This window comes from Scatophagus argus, chromosome 3 (assembly GCF_020382885.2).
Source record: "Scatophagus argus isolate fScaArg1 chromosome 3, fScaArg1.pri, whole genome shotgun sequence".
Taxonomy (NCBI): Eukaryota; Metazoa; Chordata; class Actinopteri; family Scatophagidae; genus Scatophagus; species Scatophagus argus.
This window is the reverse complement of record NC_058495.1, coordinates 21,195,574-21,216,374: the sequence shown is the minus strand read 5'-3', so window position 1 is coordinate 21,216,374 and position 20,801 is coordinate 21,195,574. Positions and strand designations below refer to the sequence as shown.

General features: G+C 43.1%; 3 protein-coding genes and 1 pseudogene across 3 annotated transcripts; 1 reads left to right on the top strand and 3 right to left on the bottom strand.

The window, feature by feature from the left end:
- Positions 1 to 1,282: 1,282 nt before the first annotated feature.
- On the bottom strand, positions 1,283 to 7,844 carry cyldb (cylindromatosis (turban tumor syndrome), b). The gene is made up of 14 exons (XM_046384668.1): positions 7,689 to 7,844; positions 6,780 to 7,280; positions 6,327 to 6,456; positions 5,792 to 6,012; positions 5,532 to 5,700; positions 4,207 to 4,339; positions 3,678 to 3,782; positions 3,316 to 3,395; positions 3,116 to 3,182; positions 2,902 to 3,034; positions 2,713 to 2,821; positions 2,480 to 2,598; positions 2,188 to 2,392; positions 1,283 to 1,886 (listed from the first exon to the last, which is right to left on the bottom strand). The coding sequence occupies exons 2-14, from the start codon at positions 7,212 to 7,214 to the stop codon at positions 1,681 to 1,683; spliced, it is 2,112 nt and encodes a 703-aa protein (XP_046240624.1). The 5' UTR covers positions 7,215 to 7,280; positions 7,689 to 7,844; the 3' UTR covers positions 1,283 to 1,680.
- Positions 7,845 to 8,854: 1,010 nt separating this feature from the next.
- LOC124056822 lies at positions 8,855 to 12,675 on the bottom strand (annotated as a pseudogene).
- Positions 12,676 to 12,783: 108 nt separating this feature from the next.
- tp53inp2 (tumor protein p53 inducible nuclear protein 2) lies at positions 12,784 to 15,359 on the bottom strand. Its single transcript, XM_046384667.1, has 4 exons — positions 15,174 to 15,359; positions 14,165 to 14,372; positions 13,562 to 13,664; positions 12,784 to 13,382 (listed from the first exon to the last, which is right to left on the bottom strand). Exons 2-4 carry the CDS (start codon positions 14,271 to 14,273, stop codon positions 13,136 to 13,138), a joined length of 459 nt encoding a protein of 152 aa, XP_046240623.1. The 5' UTR covers positions 14,274 to 14,372; positions 15,174 to 15,359; the 3' UTR covers positions 12,784 to 13,135.
- Positions 15,360 to 16,697: 1,338 nt separating this feature from the next.
- snai1a (snail family zinc finger 1a) lies at positions 16,698 to 20,520 on the top strand. Its single transcript, XM_046384666.1, has 3 exons — positions 16,698 to 17,309; positions 17,809 to 18,327; positions 19,023 to 20,520. Exons 1-3 carry the CDS (start codon positions 17,234 to 17,236, stop codon positions 19,205 to 19,207), a joined length of 780 nt encoding a protein of 259 aa, XP_046240622.1. The 5' UTR covers positions 16,698 to 17,233; the 3' UTR covers positions 19,208 to 20,520.
- The last annotated feature ends 281 nt before the right edge of the window (positions 20,521 to 20,801 follow it).

Below are 20,801 nucleotides of genomic sequence, written 5' to 3'. Positions count from 1 at the left end.
AGTACATGTCTCCATGCAGTATATACAGTGTGCTTAGATTTATATTTGACAGTGATGATCATATGTAAAAAATGTACAATACTCATGTCTATAGAGACCAGTCTTACATGTAGATATATGCTCCTTCTGCCTTTTAGTGTCTAATGGCATAGATGAAATAAAAACTGACATACATGTTAATAGAGTAAGCTTAGAATGACTTAAAGGTCTTGGGATGATGTTGTCCTTTTAGAGATTTCAAAAATGGCGTGGGCCAGAATGTGTGGCACGTAACATACAGGAGCCAGGCCCACCACAGGCCTATCATATATCAACTCAAAGGCAAAGCAGTTGAGCCATAGCTGGTGAGTGAGCAGAAAGTCAAACATATGGCTTAGGATAATGTAATTACTACCTGAAATATATGCCCGCTGAAAAGTAGGTTTCAGTCAGCTGGTCTGCTAACTGGTAATGCTACCCTAGTTGAAAAAAAAATTTAGTGTTTTTATCGGACTTCTCAAGCTGCTTGACAGACTGTAAAATGAAACATAAGACAGCATCTAAAAAATATCAGCATTTTAAAATTAATTTGACATTAATTTCAGGCTATTACAATGACATGGTAGCTGGTACATTAATATTCAACATTATGCTGCCAATTGTTCTTTAAAGAGTATTGTAGAATATATGAAAATAGTATTTCTGTGTTTTTCAACAGCATCTTTCCCTATGAGAATTGTAGTGAGTCGATGGACCTACATTAATGTATGCGTACAGCTAATAATGAAAACGTGTTACTCCGTGAGGAATGAATGAGACTGCTGATATATTTGAGTGAATGGTGTTCAAGGCAATCACATTTTTGCCCACCAGAGGGCACTGCAGTCCAATATTACTTACCGGGCTTCTAAAGGACTTAAAAACCTTACAAAGCACTTTTTTATGGACTAGAGGATTTAGTTATCACTTTTGCCTTAAAATAGTTTTATAGGTAGTTGAGCAGATCAAAATGCAGTTTTTCCACAAGAATCTTCTGTATTATTTCAAACACAAAGACAAATCAGATTTTTGTTTGCTTGATTCTTAGTACAATAAAATTGACTTTTAACTTTTATTATACTGCAGGTTCTGTTATTTACACAAGTAAAAGCTGCACACACTGCAGCAGTTTAACAGTAAGTGCAATCCAACCATATCAGTACTTTTCAATCACTGGGTTTATATGATCTGGGAGGCCTCAGTTATTGTTTAGGTCACAGCTGACAATCCAGGGTTACTATTATTCAATAACACACACAACATATCACCAAGTTTGTCCTTCTGTGTTTATTGTCCATTACATGGTAAATTAAAGTCATGAAAAACATTGGAACGTTACAATTTCCTCTAAAAATGTTGGCATAAATAACTACAGTGTAACAATATAAAGACATTCAAGAGAAAAGAGGCAATGAAGAGGAGTTCAGAGCACTGATTTTTTACTGCTCATTCTCTCCTTACGTATCAACGTCAGCTCTGACTGAGATCATCCAAAGTCAAATTTCTGAACTACAATATTGTTCACCCCCAATGAGGTTAAAAGCACCCATTTCCGTTCCTGCTGTTTGGATATAACAAGCACAAAATCTTGCTGGTTAAGCAGCAACACAAGGTTAATAAGGCACTATTATGAAAACATTGTGTCCTCGTCCTCGCATGCATTTACGACTCCTGATGATTTGGCTTTGAAAGTGTCTCAGGCGGCATCTGGTACAAACACATGTAGGAGTCACACAGCAGTCTGTGCACTAGTTCAGGAGTTTGAGAGGGGTTAGCCCGAGCTAGCTCCTCCTCCGGCTGGGACAGGAAGTCACCCAGCTCCGGACAAGCTCGGATCTCGGGAATGTTGTAGCCGTTCTGATCGTCACCTGTAAGGAAGAGTGGCCTTAAGATTAGACATCAGCTCAAGACGAGATAAAGACCTGTCACAGACGTCAGAGGGTGGCTTTATCTAATACTGTCAAGGCTGCATTATCAGAAAATGCAGCCGTCATGATAACCGCGTCATAGAATAACAAAAAGAAAAAGAAGAAGAAGAAGTCAGCGTTTGCACGAACATCAGGAAAAAAAATTACGCGATTGGTAATTCTGTAACACCAACAATGGAGGAGTTCGTGCTAATTTAAATAAAAACAAACAAATAAAAACACAAGCTGAAATCTATCTTACCGCATCTGTCTGCCATGCTGTCGAAGAAGAGCCAGGACTGAGGATTAGGCCCATATTTGACAAAGCACACATAGTGGCTGGTTTGAATGCAGAGCACAGCAAACAGCTGCATCGTGCGTCTGGGCAAAGGAGTACCAGAGGCTACATTTTCTGGTACTGCTAGAGTTTTGGGGGAGTGATCCTGCCGCGAAGGATGGGTGTGCACCTGCAAGAAAAATATCAATTGGAGAGTCTTACACGACAAGTTAGGACAGAGCAATGACCGACATTTGGAAAGGGCCATCTGCCTTACCTGTGTGTTGCATGTGCTGCAGTACTGTTTGATCCTCCCCGGCTGTAGTTTGCGGTCTGTTAGACACTGTAGACACTCATGTTGTGCCAAATGCCCGCAGACAAAGCATTCCCTTGGAGCTGTTGGGGGGAGGGAGAAGATGGTCTGTAAGCATCTTCAAGCCTTTTAAAACTGTATTAAAAGAGGTATTCCATTCACATCCTATATGAGTGCAAATTAAGTCTGTTCCTCACAGTTGTATAGGAGATCTGTGATGTCCAGCTCAGTGGAAGGAATGATATGAGAAAACATCTTATACTTGTTTCCAAACCTTGGCATCTGAACCATTAGACAGGACGGCATCTGAGGACAAATAGGCAACACTGGGGTTAGAGGGCCGTTCGGACAAAAACTCCTTTTAAAAAGGAAGTGCACGTGCTCACCTCTTCGAACTTGAGGTCACCTGACAGACAGGATGTGTCCAGCAGCTGTTGGACAGTGGGAATCTGTCCCATCTGTTCTTTTTCCAGAAAGATCTGGAAGGTGTAGGCACCTTGAGATGTTTCCTCTCTTGACCTAAAAAGAAGCAGAATTTAAGTAACTCCACGTCAGTCTAATAGGACAGTATATTTAATAGTACGTGACTCAGGAGCTTACCTGAGCTTGAGCAGTGGATCCACGCAAAGCACCTTCTGAAAAAGGAGTGTGATGAACTCCTCTGGGTCTGCAGTGAAACAAAGCAATTAAAAACCATTTAGAACTGCAAAAGTAGATTTCAGCCTGTCACGTTGCAACGACTAAAGCCCTTCTATTAAGATGTGGTTTTAACAGTACATGTCAGAAACGTGGGTGTGTACCTTTTTCCTCAGTACGGAACGTGTCGCAGCCAAGCTGTTTACGGAAATTCATCACACTCTCAGCAGGCACAAACCCTTGTCTGCAATACACACACACACACACACACACACACACACACACATCAGCTATCAGTAAGCAAATACAAAACCTCACACACCAAAACAATCTCTCCAATACTCTCGTGTCAGTAAGTTTTTACGCATACTGAATTTTATGTTTGCCAGTGAATATCATCAAGACAGACAGTACCTGTTTACCATTTGAGATGTTGTAAAATGATCTAATGTTCTTGCTTTGTGAGCTAGACGATAACGATAAGATGAAATGTTTAAAAACAAACCGTTGTGATGACTGTTTATACCTGCGTAAACGGCTGACGATTTTTCTAAGAGAGCAGGTTATTGGTTGCTCCGTCTCAGCAGGCTTCTGGCAGATATCATCCAGGGTGACGGAGGAGCTGAACAAACTGAAGGGAGAAAAACCACATTGTTTTATTAACTCATCACAAAGATGAATGCAGTTCATCATGTTCATTTAGTCAGAAGCCAGAGGCATTTACAGCATGTGTATGTTCCCCTACTTACATAATTCCACTACTGATTCATACCTTTCATACTACTTTATGTTTTTTTTTTTTCCATGATTCAGTTGCAAACCTAAAAATATTCCACATCTTTGATATTAATACACCGGGGCAGGCCCTTTTGCTGTGGTCCTCGAGACACTCCTGAGGTGTGATGGGGTACACTGTCCAGTTGGGGAGGGGGTTATGTTTAGGTGGACGTGTGTGTCACATTGCATGTATTACAGATGATTAATGTTATTCACTTCGCCTGTCAGTGGTTTTAATATTGTGGCTGATTGGTGTAAAATGGGTGAACTGGTTTTACCTGAAGAGTGTGGCATCGAGGTAACAAGAGTTGATGTGACCCTGAATCCCTTTCATCTTTCCTACTAACAAAGACAAGGCCTCTGATTCGGGGACAGGTGGCGCATCCTCCTCCGAGTCCTCATACGGAGGAACTGAAAACAGCAAGCAAACATACACATGTTCCTATTTAAATGGCATTTTAACACAGATCTCATCATTTCACCCAAAGCTTTAGCTTGGAGAAATGCACTCTTCTGCCGCAGCTTCACGCTGGGCATTAACAAAGTCCAACTTGATAATCACACAGGCCTTCAAGGACAGTGAAGACAGCTGCATTAATCCTGTGATTAAGTTCACGGGATTGTCAGATCAGTTCCACTGATAAGGGATGTCGCTCACATCCCTCCTCCTCACCAACTCCTGCCAGGTAGAAGGGTGTGAGATAAAACCTGACCAATCAGAACTGATTCCACACGTGTACAACCTGCTGTGACACTTCGACAGGATGCCAAGCAGAAAACTCATTCTGTTGTGTGATGCACAAAATGACAGGCACTGAAAGGAATGAAAAACCTCCATATTTATGTGATAACTCACAACACTTCCTGTACAGCACAAAGGACAGATGTTATGTTAAAGGGTAAATTCACCACAAAAATCCATCCGTCCATTTTCTATACAGCCTATCCCAGCTGGCTATGGGCGAGGTTCACCCTCACCAGTCAATCACAGCACAAAAATAAAAATATAAACATTTTCCCCCATACCTACATAGATTGTTTCTGTACAAATGGTCAAGTTTTGGAGACATCAGTTGTAGAGATGTCTGCCTTGTCTTGAATATAATGGAACTGAACAGCACTTGGGTGCTCAAAGCAACAATAAATAAATAAAATTGAAAAACTCAACAACGTCTCATCCCAGAAATCATGATCAGGTTACTCGAGCTAATCGACAGGTCTTACGAGCAGCTCCATGTAGGAAACATTTTTTTTGTGAATTACGCTGCATCACGGCACAGAAGGAAACCCGCATCTCCTCATGGAGAGGATGAGATGTCAACATTAATGCAGTCCTCCTCAAATGAGCTGTAACGTTAGCTAGCCTCTCATCCATGAGTAGATGCATGCTTCCTTCTTGTGTGGTGATAAGGAAAGAAATTTGTTTTAGATTTTGGGGTGACTGATCCCTGTAAGCAAAATGCCACTTTTATAGGAGTAAAATTTAACACATTTTTCACACACAAACATTTCACATAGAGCATCAAGAAATAAAATAGACAGTAATAACATCAAATGTGTAAATGTGAACTGCTTGTGTTCACATGTAGGAAGTGTGTCTAACCTGGAGGCAGTTCGGTGGGCTTGGGGGTGTCCCTTCCAGTGGAAGAGCCGCCAAACCTGCTATCAGGGCTGCACTTTGTCATGGGAACAAACAACGCCCTGTTCCCTTTGCAGGTGAAATACCTCTGGCTTCCATACTTGCCATCAGAGCAGCCGTTCACCTCATAGTCCTGAAAACAATGAAAACCAAGTCATATATGAAGAGTCTTTGATGCATGATGTAGATAGGAGATGTAACTTAACATAATTTGCGTCACTCACCAATTCAATCCCAGCCCATTCGTCAGTCTTTCCGGCAAGGACGCCCAACCACCGAACCACTCCGTACACCGTAACCCCTGAGTTGGACACCACCTCCACAATGGATCCCACATCCAAAGGCACATGACATGTACTTGATCTGTGGCTCTGGGGGACAGTCCGTGCCGAAGATCCTATATTTGGCATGGAGTTTATGCGCGTCACCGCTTTTCGGTTTAGACCTGTGGAGCAAAGCGGGTGTATGTCAGTTTTTTGACTCTTGTCACATGCTTCCTCACCAGATTGCACAATGTGCAAAAACACCAGGCCATTTAATGTTCTGCATTCCAGAGAAACATACATGACCAGTTTTTCCAGTTGTGTACCAGGGCTGCAGTCACAGCTGTTTTCTAAAAACTATTAATGGTGGGATTTCATTGGCTGACTGGAGGGGGACGGGCAGCCACTTTTTTGTATCTATTTTTTTTCTTTTTAAAGGGATTTAGTTTGATAAACTCAGCGACAATCAACCTGTGACTTGAACCTTTTTACTTACTCCCATATTGGCCGTCTTTCCACTGCAGTCCGAGGGGAGCGGCATAAGACGGTACCACCTGGACGATGTCTGTGGCACTGAACAGGGGCAGAGCAGCAGGTTTCTTGGATGACAAATTGTGATCATTGTCCTACAACGGAGACAAAGAAAAACAGACATGCAACACTCAGATGTACAGAACGCAGATAACACAAGTGCGTGTGTGCAGTTTGCACTAATGTCACAGAGTTACATATCTCTCTGTCAGTCATTTGACTGATAACTTGGACTATAGACAAAGTGATCACTGGAGATGATAACAGTCGTGCACATGTCTGTTCCTTGTGGTAAAATTAAGTTTGTATCTGCAATGCTTAACTTCAGATAAACCTCATTCTTTATCCCAGACATCCTCATTTACATTCAACACATTAAAAAGAAAAGAAAAAAGACCAGACAGGGAACTTCACCCACCATAAATTCCACTTCGAAGCCAAGCATATGCAGGTCATCTTTGTTCTCCTTCCTCCCGATCTGCATGAGGTTCTTCACCAGGCCGGGCAGGTGTCCCTTCTTGTGCTTCACCACCACCAGGTCATCCTGAGACAGCTCACAGATGGCTGAGAACAGCTGGGGGTTGCACAGCAGCTCCAGACGTTTGCTTGGGGAGGAGACGAAGAGCAGCAGCTGGGCCTGATGGCGGGTCAGAGGGTACGTGTCCTCCCGCCTCACGATGCCTCCGCTCTTGGGGGTCCCTGCGTTGCTGCCCCCGCAGTACAGCAGCCCCATCAGCTCCCCGCGCTGCGTCTCCGCCTCCACACGGCCGATACACCCGCGGCAGAAGCCTTTCCTCGACTTGCCGCGTATCACGATGAAAAACTTCTCCTTTACTACAGTTTTGGACTCCATTGAACCCCCCACACGGTGTGTTAAAGCAGTATCTGAGCAGGTATTGTCCTTATTTAAGCAGCCAACCTGTAGAAGCAGGGGTACGTGATATCACAACAGTAGCCTACAGCAGCTGCTAGCTAAGGTCAACGTTTATTGATTAAAGGGGGGCAAAAAAATAAATTACACAAACTGAATGTCAAACAACACTCAGTGTCACGGACAGTACAAACACCAACACATAAAATCTCGCTAAAATCTATAAACATATGAAGACAGCAACACCTAAATAAAAAAAATATGGTGGAAAAACTTTTACAAAAGTCCATACAGGAGCTAGCTTGAATATGTAATGTAAAAGAAAAAACACTCCACCTCGTTAAATAAACAAACCGAGCTGCTCCACTCACTCCAACACATTTCTAATTTCCAACATTCATTACAAGAGTCGGTTTAGCCTTGGAAAACATGCAAACCCCGACCTGATTTACTTACTGTTTTTAATCTGTGGACGACGATCGCGCTGCGACGGTTTTACTCCATTATCGCCACATGAATTAATCACTCGCAGCGTTAAACCTCCTCTTCCTCTTCACTTGTCTCGGACGAGGTGAGCTAACCTGCAGGCGTTTAAATACCGACCTGCATGTGACCGTCAACGCCCACTTGGCAGCGCTCATCTTTTCCGCCCAGGCTGAAACTGCTCTCTCAAACATTGAAACTGTCCGTAAATGCAATCAGTACAGGCGCCGATACGGCTTATATGCAGGAAACCAGCAAATTAACTCAAAACTGGAAATTAACGTGCAGCATGTGGCCCAAGTGTGTGTGTGTGTGTGTGTTTCAACATTAAGATAAAGATTAAATAAATTTTAGATGAATCTTCAACACAGCTCAGTATTCCAAATATTCTTACTGTAGTTTCATGGATTTATATAAAAGGAAGTGCATGTGGTTTTAAGCTACAGCTCTCATGAGAAATACTGTGTGAATTTTGAATCTTGTGCATCCGTCTGCATTGTATATCGATGTAGACAGCACAGAGTTTGATCCATCTCTTGATATTTGAGTGTGGTCTCATTGTTGCCTGAGCTTTTCTGACATAAACTTCACTATCTGACATTATTAAAGAAAAAAAAAATGTCTTAATGTCTCAGGCTACGGCTCAATTAAGTCAAATTTCCATTTTCTGCTTTGACAGACTTCTTTGTCCTCTCAAAAACCCACAAGGGGAGGTGGGCATCACTATGACACCCAAAACGCCACTCTCCAGATACAGTGTCAACATGTTTTCTATTGAGCAAACTGCTTCAAGTAACCAAGAGTGCAGCGTTTTGAGTGACATGTTGGCCTGCGTGCAGACTTTGCACATGTGACATGTCCTACCTTGTGATTCGGCTGGTATGAACGATGACAGTATCTTGACTGAACATCAGCTTTTACATAACAACCCTCATTTTCTTCAGTGTGCAAATTCAGAGTGTCCACGTGTTCTCGGCCAGCATAAAACTTTATCTTTCTTTTTGTTTGTTTGTTTTGTTTTAAACACAACTAACAAGTATCAGATCAGATTAGATTAGACAATTTTGCCTTAGGACTCCCCTCTGCTGGTTGATAATCACAATAACTTAAGAGGATCAAACGCTTTAGAAAACCAACCATTAACTTTATAATATGCCCATAGAATTTATTCATGATATACAAAGTTTGTGTGATCAATAAAAATAAGGTTAACTATCAGGTAATTGAGTGTGTTTTATGGCTCCAATGGTGTCTTTGTTTCTCACGATCTCCTGGACAGAAGAGTTTGTCTTCACTCTTTGAACATTGTGGTCCTTTTCATGCAGAAACTGCACACTCCCTCCTGGAAACTCAGCTATGAGTGAGAAATTACCAATATGACAAAAAAATGACTAAGATAATAGCAGTAAAGGCAATAGGTCAGATACTGACTATCCTGTTGTTTCATACTTACAGCCAACAAGAAGTCTATTTGACTGGAGGTGGGGAGGGAGTCTCTTCAGGGAGAGGCTGTCGTTTTCTCTTTATGAAGGGAAAGCACATCGATCAACACCTAAAGCACACAAAAAGTCTGAATTGTAAATGTCCTTGCTTTAAGGATTCCTAACACCTTCCACTGAAACATAATGCAAACTTGTATGATGTAACGCAGTCAAACCTGAGCCAAACTCTTCAGTCCACCTGAACTGCTTAGTGCTGCGCGGATCCCACATTTATGCCATGCTGGCACCACTATTGTGGGCATTAGAAATTATACTGGCGCCTTTCCCCTCTGACCTCTGTTTCTCTATACCATAAAATAGCAAATAGTGAGCCATATGTAAAACAATACTCTGTCACTTTATGATCTTATTGCATGAGATTGCCACCTGGTTGACTGAGAGCTGTCCACGGGTTTCGTCTGGCCAGGAGAAGTCAAGGATGAGGCTGTTGAGAATAACGCCTGACGTCGTTATGATTCTGCTCCCAAATGGCCCGCACAAGGAACTGCAAGATCATATAAAAACAAAGACAATAGATAAAGATAAACGAATGTCAGTGTGCCCAGCAGCACATACCACACATATCCTCCTGGTGCAATCATTTGTGCCAGATTGTAGACGGTAACACCTTCACCTTGATACAGACACCATCAGGTCATCCGGTCCCATGACTACTGCTTCTCCGGCTGTCAGGTGCGTCTGCGAGGAGTTATCAGTTAAGTCACTGGTCCTCTGGCGAATCACTTCAGCTTGACTCTTGCTTTAGCCAGAGCAGAGAGAAAGTGAACAGGAAATGCTTGACGTCCTGATGGGTTAATTTGGCGCAGTGCAGTAGGGTTGGCACAGAAATGATGACATATTAAAAGTATTATGGACTGAAATGACAAGAAACTACTTTTAATATATAAACATGCCAAATGTTCTGAGGTTGCTTTTCTTTCTCATATGTAACAGTCAGCCGAAAATTGCTGGATTTTAGACAGTTGGTTGGATAAAACCAGACATTTGAAGTCTTCCCTTTGTGCTCTGATTTTAAAGGCAATTCTTGCTACTTTCTGACTTTTCATAGACAAAACAATTTATCATTTAGTCAGTATGGACAACAATGTGTAGTTGCAGGCCAAATCACTGTGATTCTTCAGTTTAGTTTACCTCAGCATGTCAGAGAGCAGCTCAGTCAAAGAAGAGTTATGTTTTGGGTCACCCAATCCACTGGCCATAGCTAAAGCTCTTTTCAGAGCCTTAACGGGGAGAAACAAGTCATTTTTATGTAGAAGTGCAGCCAGTCCACGATACAAAAAAACAAAACAAAGCAAAACAAAAAAACGCATTAAGCTTTCCAACACCTCAACAATCCATCTGTGTGTTTGATTATCAGTGTTTGTATGGAAGGCCTCCAAGACTTTGATCGCTGATATCAACGCTGCACCAACAGATGGGGGAGGAGGAACTTGGATAATAAATTCTAAGACAAGAAGTAAAGCAATGTAAATGAATGTATCAGGAACACAATCCATTTATTCAGTGTGTTAATTTAGTTTTTTTACCACCAAACAAGCCTTCCACTGGCTGTTGCACTTGTGCACTGTAGTTACTGATGTCGTCTCTGCTCAGGACTCCTCCGTTAGCTCGCACCTTTGTATGAACACACCGTTGCTGACATTGACATTCACTGACATTTGAATGACATTTTCAGTTGCTCAACACAGATCAAAAGCAAATTTTAATTTTGCTCAAGAACACACCAGGTCCACTTAATGTGTGGATGTCATTCACCTCATACTCTATTTCTTGTGAGAAGTCCCCATCATAGAAGCTTGACAGATCGGCCTCAAGGACTCCAGCCAGCCCGGGCATCCTCAGAAATGCACCAGGTTGCAGAGCTCGGCCACCTGGGAGGAACAAGTCCCTGAAACGTTGCGATAGCTGCTCTCTTTTGACCTTTGATATAGCCTCAGCTGTAGAAATACATGAATGAGTCACATCCTGGCAAATCACCCTCAGACAACACCAGTATTTTGAGAAAGTGATTAAGTTTGACTCACCAAGACTGAAAGACACATTGAATCCTTTTTTGGCAACAGCAGCAACTCGAGTGATCACATCCTCCCATGATAGACTACAGAGATTTCATGGTAAAACATGTTTGACTTAAAGGTAGAGGGAAAAGACAAAACGGCAGATAAATTGCACTTTACTTAAAGTATTTTACCTCCCATACAGGCTGTGAGCACGGCGTAACCCTCTGAGCATACCTGGCACTCCCACGTACAGACCTGCCTAAATGACAAACTGTCAGATTATGATAAAAATAATGAATTGTATTCCCCTTCAAACCTTTATTACCTTTAGTTCTGAAGCATTTTGTAGCATGTTTTCTTTAAGTGCTTTGGGCGCAGCTCCCTGGAAATTTATCACCCTGGTTTCATTCTTGTGAATGTCATGAACCAGCATCACCCCACCTCTACAGAAAGAGAGTGAGCAAAGGGTGAATTTGTGATCAGACACATCTATGTATATTTCAACAACAACGGGTCAGTCACATACCCACCAACACCTGACACATGTGGATGCACAACACCCAAGCACAGGGCGGCAACGATGGCTGCATCCACACTGGATCCACGATCATGAAGGACTCTCTGGCCGAGTGCAGTGCAGTCCTCGTGATCTGACACTAACACACCTTTCACAGACACCTAAGAAATAACCCTAATGAGGATAAATAATGTGCTTGAGGTCAATACTTACGCATATGGCATGACATACCACATTTTCCCCCAGGTAATTATGCAGAATCAGGGCAATGGTCACTCCAAGAGCGAAGATGACCGACGCAGCATAGACAGGCATGAGTGTGTCCTGACTGGAGAGGTCTTCATCTGACTCTTTGAGCTCAGACAGGCTTCCGTCTAACAAATCTGGGCTACCGGAGGCCAGCTGTTTCAGAGGAATCTCCTTTGGGAAGTGGCTGATATCTGCGGCAGCAGCACAGAGACAAAGGCTAAACATTTACCATAGAGGAAAATGTTTTGGATTTGATAGTCATTAAATGGTTTTCACCCCAGGTCCTCAAGACTCAGAGATCCACACCAGTCTTTCTTCCTTTGCCCTGTAATCTGGTGATTTACTCCCAATGTTGCACGTTGGCATCATGGAAAGAGTAAATCAGTTGCAGAAAAACACAGCAGGATCCTGTGTACTGGGAGCTGGGACTGTAAATCATTAACTGTATCTCTCACCAGGTGTTTTATTCAAGCCACAGGAGAAGACACCTGAAGATGAGCCATCCATGAACTGAGATGCACCAGAAAAACTTTCATAATTGAATGTTGACTGCTGATTAAGTTTTGTTTCCAGAGTAATATCCATCCTCCGTGTATTCATGCAGGACAAGGTTAACAGAACACAACAGACCTTCTTTTATTGTCCATAAAGTTCACCTTTCCCTCATCTTAACACATAATCACTGACAGCAGGTGCAATTACCTCCCAACCAATGAGATCTCAGCTTTTGTGTTGGCCAAACTGTGGGCCATTCAATGTCATTTGGACATAATAATTCGATGAATCAATAAAGCAAACACTGAAAAGTCGTTGTTTTTATTGCCATATAAAAAAAGGTTTTAATCCAAGAAGATGAAGGTAAATGCATGTTGATACACAAATCACATCACGTTCTCCAAAATGTTAGAGGACACATTTTGCATAGGCTGCACATTTCTCATCCACATGTATTAACTCACATGCACACACAAGAAAACATGATGCGTCCCATTTCATGAGATGAACATCTTCATTCAAAATTCATATACAGTACAAGTACAAGTAATGTAGTTGCCTACTACCTGGGAAGTGTTGTCAAGTGTTGGAATAGGTTAAATCTACACAGTACTAAGATGTGTGTTATTATAGTAGGTGCTTTGTTTAACTGGAGCTTCAGTGGCAGAGGTTGCGATGTCCTGGCTGTTGGAGATGGAAGAAGTGATGCTGGACTCCTTGGCGAACACGGTTCTGGCGCTGAATGCTGTTACGAGTCACGTGGTGTCGATCTGCCCAGGTCTTAGTCTTCTGGATGCAGGTTAACTGCGTGACTTCTAGCAAGGCTTTTGGCTGAGAAACGGAGCCTGTGATGGCTTGACTGGAGGCGCTGCTGCTTTGAACTGTGGGCTCTGGATCTAAAACACTGGAGGGAAACACAAGCAAGCGTGTGAATCTAAAAGCTTTGAGAGTCATCAGTATCATTAGCGAAGTGAAACAGAATTGGAATCAGCTCGTGCATTAATTGCAAAGATTGTAAAGGTAGCGGTTTCTCAATGTTGAAATTGTAAACGTGGACAAAAGGGATTTATCCTATTCCATCACCTGATGTCAGTTTCCGTGCTTGCAACTGCGTCTCCGCGAAGAGCCGAGTCGGATGGTTGGGTGTCGGTCAGCTCCGCAACCTGGTTTTCTGCCGAACGTGCCTCTGTGGACACAGAAAGGAGCTTTGTCACACAGTAAGTAATTGTGCCCCTCTCCAGATAAATGAATAACAGGTAAATTATTGAAAAAAAATCTAACGAACTTACATATGAGATATGCATAACGTTAAGAATGGATTTTAGAGACGTATGTTTTCACTGTTTCATTGCCTCAACTTACAGGCAGGTCGTCCATCATGAGTCTGCCGTGATGTTGCAGTCACATCACTCTGCAGTTCAGTGCGCATCAATGCGATTACATAAACTTTTGTGTAATTTGCCAGATTATGAATAGTTATGAGTTTATGAATAAGTTCAACACACTGCCAGGGCCCCTCTTTGTGAAGAAGAAGCTCCACTATTTAACGTGGACAGCAGTGTGTTGTTGTAAGGATTAAAACATCAGAATAATCTACAAAAATGCCTTTAAATTTGTACCACTGCACACATATAGAGCTATGTTAACGAGATTGTACACATGAAAATAACATGCTCCGTGACTGACCTTGATGATTTACGACAAGCCACTCTTCTTCCACCACTTCTCCAGACTTGACATCTTCAGAGCTCTGCTCCTCTGCCCCAAAAATCAGACGGGCGATCGTTTTGAACATTGCTGCTTTCTCTTTGTCCTCTCTTTGTCTTTGCTGTTGTCTCTGTCTTCCCTCTTGTCTTTGTTCAGCAGCAAGCTCAGGTGTTACAAGAGTTTTTATCTGTCAAAGACAAGCAGAATATTGTCTCACAGCATGTTCACTTCTCCCTGTAACGCTAACTCTAATCCCTCTTTGACTGTTTGGGAGTGGGTGATGCCAAGAGACCCTTCCTTCATTATCATATTTCAAAATTCAAACAATGTAGGTCAGCTGACTAAGATATCCAATGAAATTTCTTGTAATACAGTGGTTTGGGCCCACTGCCCAAGACTTGCATTGTTAGGGTCCATCTGTGGCTGGATAAATGGGGGGAGGGGCTCCTTTTATCAAACATCTTGTCAGTGCAAAGCCTGATCTGCACCTTTCAATGGACTGAGACGTTTCTATGTTAAGCCATTGCACATAATCAATAACTGGCACTGAGCTACTTTCGCACCATACTGTTCTTCCCTGTTGTGTTTTCAGTGCAGTGCGGTACATTTGACAGAAATACTGGGAGGAACATTTGAATTAAAAACACCACTGCGGCCACAGAAATCAGCTCCTTGTTGAATCAGACTTGTCTCACTGACTGAATTCAGTTTAAATGTGTCGCTACAGGCTGTTGTGGTCGCGTATCTGGGTCACGCAGAGTCCTTATTTGCAGTAACGTTAACATATCCTTTTAACACTGCTTCAACCAAACTAACCCGAGACAACCAGTGACAGCCAGCACAATCAAATCCAGTTTGGGGATTGCAATCAAATAAAATGTGTCGCTAATGTCAACATCGATGATACTGTAATTGTTGCCTCTTTATTGTCTAACGCACACAGTCGTAAATTTTCTGTACATTAGCTGTAGCTCTGCAGTGTCCTTACCTGCTGTTAGCGCTTCCAGCTTTCAGTCGCAGACCATAGCGTCAAGTGTCAATTTGTAAATTTTCACTGGCACCATAAATTGTTGATGAGCCTTGGAAAGCCTGGAAATGTCAGGAAAAAACGGACTGTTGTTGTTCTGTATTTCAAATCTCCAACTGATCACAGACAGCAGAAGACACGCCCATTTCCCCGCCCACCGCGAGGAACCGACCAATCAGCGGCCGCAGACTGAGCCCGTGGTTTGATTTGAGACTAACGCAGACCAAAGGCTGCTGTCAAGATAACAAATTTTAAACCTATACGGTACGTTCACGTTCATTAACTGTGTAAAAAGCATCATTAATTATAGCGACAGGAATGCTGTCTATATCAAATTATTCCTTAATATCGAGCTGTTTGACTACATACGCTTTGTGTGTGTGTGTGTGTGTGTGTGTGTGCTGTTTAAATTTTAGCCTATTATTCTGGAGACATGTACTCAGTTTCTTTATCTCCATTTACTGTAGTAATACACTGAGTAGACCTTCTTGAGTGCGAGGGGACAAAGCATGTGAACTGTAATTAGCACTCAAGCTCTGTCAGAGTTACAATTCAATTCAAATTCAGTAACGACAATTGTCTGAAATCTGACAGCAAATCATAACAGAAAACACATCATCAAAGCAAAACTTTTTGTGTTGCTTACACACAGACATTTTTAGATTTGTGGACAAATCTAAATCAAATTGGAGGGATTTTCTATGTCTTTAGAAAAATCCTCACCCTCACATCAGTTTATCCGGTGTTAATGTTTACTATTTCATCTCAGTCCTGTTCATCTAGCAGTCAAATTCCCAACGGTTAAGTGCTTACTGTTTTTAAAATGTCTTGCTCACTGTTTACTGCCGTTCAACTGTCCATATGTTTTAATAAAGATGTGGTGGTGAGGAAAACAGCTTCTTCTTTTTTCTAACTGAACGAGATACAGGAAAAAAAAAACAGGCTTGCAACGGCGCCCCCCAGTGTTCACTGGGGATTGTGTCACTATCCACTTTCTTCCAGAAGATGGCGCAGTCTCTCCACTGAGGATCTCCGGTTGTGCCTATCTAAATAATGTTTTGCGGGTCTGCCGAAGCCGTGACGTCACCAAATTGAGGCCGTAGCCATCTTACAACAGGAGTCAGTCTAAAAGCAATATTTCCAATCTCAATTCCTTCCTTCAGTCGTCTTAACTTCAGTGCAGTGAAAGTGGGAATCTATCAAAAAATATCCTGCTCAGTAACCCAAACTCTTCCTAATTCACAAAATGGGAGAAGTGATTGATGGTGACTGATTGTATGAGAACAGGTCCATAACCATTGGTCAGACTTATCCAAATTTGTGCACATTAGATGAAATAAAGGAGACTTTAAATTAATCTGAGGCATGAATGTGGACGTGACTGTTCATCTACACTGGCAGAGTGGCGACGTGTCCTGCAGGCCTTGCATCCATAAGGAGCTGTGGTGTATGAAAACTGTATTAGAGTAAGCACCTTGACCGGTAAACTGTTCTTCATCCCATTTACAGGCAGGTAGCGTACAGATCTGCGTAACTGAACCACACCGCGCCGAAGTAGGTGCTCATAATTTATTTATTTACAGGCAGCAATTAGAAGAATTCGCTACTGTCCATTCACCTTTTCTTGTCTCCGGATCAACACCAGTGGATTTCTGTGTGTAAACGCTGCGAGACTCGTGTTTTTGTTGTTGTAAAGTGTGTGAGTGTGATGGCTTCATCCTGCGCACTTGAGCGGTGATATGGGAGGTGGGGAGGGCCCTCGGGGCGAGCACACCCCTTACCGCCTGTGTCGGAGTATTTCAGAACAGAGGCCAGCATTTAGTCATTTCAGGAAAGCTGCACACACACACACTTTTCTGCTCAAGTCCACTCCAACTTGTGGACTCTAGGAGGATATTTTTCGGTTTCCTGTGGATCCTGAGGAAAACGACTTGATTTACTTTTTTTTTTCCTCCCTCCTCGCGCTTGTAGAAACTGTGCGTCGTGACCACAGGATACTTTTACGCACATTCACAAGGACAATGCCTCGATCTTTCTTGGTCAAAAAGTACTTCGCTAAACAGAAGCCAAATTACAGTGAACTGGAATGTCAGAATGGTGAGTTGAGAAGATTTTTATTCCTTGTTTGAATTGTGAAAAGATCTTTTCGTAAGTGCGCAAACTATTGAAAACCACCTGTTTTCTTAAGTGTGGTTGCGACTTTTTTTTTAGTTTGGGGAATAAACTACTTCGTACTTTTAGTGTCTTATCTGACTACAAACCCGGCTACTCCCCGTTCAAGTCGGGGTCCGTTAGATGCACTTTTCCCCCCTTTCTGCGACCAGACAGAGCTCCATTCATGTTACAAGCTCTTGTGAATACGTGGGAGGAAACGGCCCATGAAACCTTCCCGTGGCTCCAGCTTTATGCTCATTAACTGCTGAGAAAAAACGAGAACGTGTCACCAAAATACGTACAGAAAATATAGGTGCACTTGGTGAAAGTTTGCAAAACGTTTTTCAAATTGTAAATTGTTGTCTGCTCTGTAATTCAGTCAGTTGTCATGTGACTTCTTTTGTGCTTATGCATGTTTGAACCATCCTCTCCTTCCTCTCAGACACTTCACTGGAGAGGTATCCTCTCGCCGAGCTCCCATCAGGGGACAACACCTCCACTGCCACCTGCCTCACAACAGGTCTAGTGTGGGACCTGAGTGTCCTGCCCACCCTCTACCTGCCCACCTCCCAAACAGAGCCCCCTGCCACCCCGGGACCCCTGGACCTCAGCTCCCCATCCAGCCTCAGCAGCAGCGCTAGCAGTTGTGGAGAGGAGGATGAAGGACGCACCTCAGACCCCCCCAGCCCAGAGCCCGTCCACACTTATGCCCCTCGCCAGCGGATGAAATGCACCGGTGTTATGCCTCATATCAGCCCCCCTGAGGAGGAGGAGGAGAGGGAGGCCCCCGTCACAGCAGCGAGGCCAGCCTTCCTCTGCAAACACTGCCCAAAAGAGTACACCAGCCTCGGGGCTCTGAAGATGCACATCCGCTCACACACCCTGCCCTGTGTGTGCACCACCTGTGGAAAGGCTTTCTCCAGGCCGTGGCTGCTGCGCGGCCACATCCGCACGCACACAGGTAAGACCCACACCTGAAGATATTCCACAACATTAAACAGCCTTCCAGTTGATTTTTTGGGTCATGTGTGAAGAGATCGGCGTACATGTTGCCACAAAGCCTAAAATCTACATTTGAGTTGCTGTCATTGTGAGTTAGCAGGTCACTCCTTGATCATTTGGGTTGTAAAGTGAAGGAGCAGGATATCCATGACAATCAATTTGATGAGCTCAAACGGTTGATCAGCAGACATTATCACACAGGGAAGCCCTCTGTGGACCCTGAGCTCATTGATCACTCATTGTGTTTAATGTCCCACCAACAATGACTCGTCGGCTAATTATCTTATCACGGCTGCTGGGGAAGACAAGCGGATTGGGGACACAAGAGTGACAAAAGTTTTAAAGGAATGCCTGAAGGCTCTCTGCTATCACTGAGCACTTAGTGCCCGCTGCAACTTGTTAGCGTGCTAATCTCATTTGCCGCTGATTGAATCATGCTAACTCAGTCAGGCTCTGACCCCACCAGCATACCGTGTGCTTCTTCATTATCCTCAGAGTGTGAGTGTTTGTGTGTGTGTGAGGTGTTAATTGAAGGCTCTTGTGAACTCAGAGACGCCTGACTGTTGCCATTAAAAGGACTGCCATTAAAGCCACATATAAAAGGAGGGCCAGTTAAGTTATATGACGTGTGTTTCCTCCCTCTCTCTGATTCAGGTGAGCGCCCGTTCTCCTGCCCCCACTGCAACCGGGCCTTTGCTGACCGCTCCAACCTGCGGGCTCACCTGCAGACCCACGCCGAGGTGAAGAAGTACCAGTGCAGCATCTGCTCTCGCACCTTCAGCCGCATGTCTTTGCTGCAGAAACATAGCTCCTCGGGGTGCTGCTCCACCGCGGTGTGAGACACCACAGAGACGGACAGAGGGGACCCACTCCGAGCTCAGGGCAGCAGAGGGCTAGTGGTCTACACGAGCCCAGCTAGCCTGTTGACTACCTGTAAGGCCACAAAGAATATGAAACGGCCTATTTTTAAGAGACTTGAAAGGAATCGAGCCTCATTATTGGATCCGACTTTACAAGCCATTTAGCTTCTCTGCTCTGTGAAAAAAAAAACAAAAAAACATCTGAGGAGCATATTTTTTTTCTTCCAATCTAGATTGAGGTCTTGAGGCTGGACCAAATCTGAACAGAGCAATTCAGACACTGACTTGATATCAGCCCCTTTGTTGCTATTGTGCCCATTCCAAAGACCAAATATGTAGTGAACTCATTGGGGTAAGAGGTGTTCTTTCCTGTCTCTGTCCTGGTGCCGGCCAGTTCAGGATCATGGCCTAGACACAGCTGCTGAGAGGTAGGGGTGCGTGGGTGGAATAAATCTCTCAGCGTGCCTCAGAACACACACACACTCTCTCTCTCACACACACACACAAAAGCAAATGCACACACAGCTGTCCCTGGTACTGTGGTGTAGATAGACGAGGTGCTAACAGGTGCTACAACCATGACCTTCACTGGTTGATAGCAGGTGACTTCCACTGCCCTTGGTTTACTAAAGAAAAAAGAGGAAGCATGTCATCACAAAAGAATGGCATCAGTTAGTCTTTTTTCACCAGTGGGGATCATTTTAAGCCTCTGTTTTGACTACATCCAAACCTTCTCTTTAATCTGATGGTTTTCAGAGATAGGAAAAGACCTCCAGTCTGTCATTTTCTAAAGAAGATTCACTTTGTGGCACCGCAAGGTGGGTGACAATGCAAGCCATGCACTCAAAGTTACTGCAGTGTTAATAATAACAACAACCAAAGCCATATTTTGTCGGGCAAATGAATTCGTGCCTTGAAAATGCATTACTTTTGAAACCAAAAACGCTTCTTTTACCTCAGTTAGTATTTCTGGATTTAAAATAAACTTTGATTGCAGTATTAGCAGAAGTTCGTACCAAACAGTTGGAAAAATGCAAGAAGGCTGGGACCAAAGATTTTTAAGGTTTACGCTATGGAGACATAGTTGTCCAATATGTGATCAGAACCCTGTAAATGGACAGTTCAAAGATGAATTTTTAACTCTCCTACACATTTTATGGCAGTGTTTTATAGTGCAATGTGCAGATAATGTGTTATTACAATTTTGTATCATGCTTTTGTGTTCACATCCATTTCTTGTATGTTGTAACTGATAAATTTTCATTCAATAAAGTAATTTATGTTTAGTAAAATCTGATCTGTCATTAACACAAAAATGCACAGCTGTACAGTTTTATCTCTTTGGTAAAATGTGAAAATGGATGCAGTTGATTCGTTGGTTATAAAAGGGTCTGATAGATCATTAACTGGGAGATTTTTCTTGTTGGGTGTGTAGAGTGAAACCGAATTGGCTGATGTGCAGGTGAGCTCACTGTGTGATGGACAGGAACAAGTGATTGCACCTGCTTCCACTTTCCACCTGCCATCTACTTCTCACTGTCACTGTGCAAACACTCCTGGATATGTGACGGTG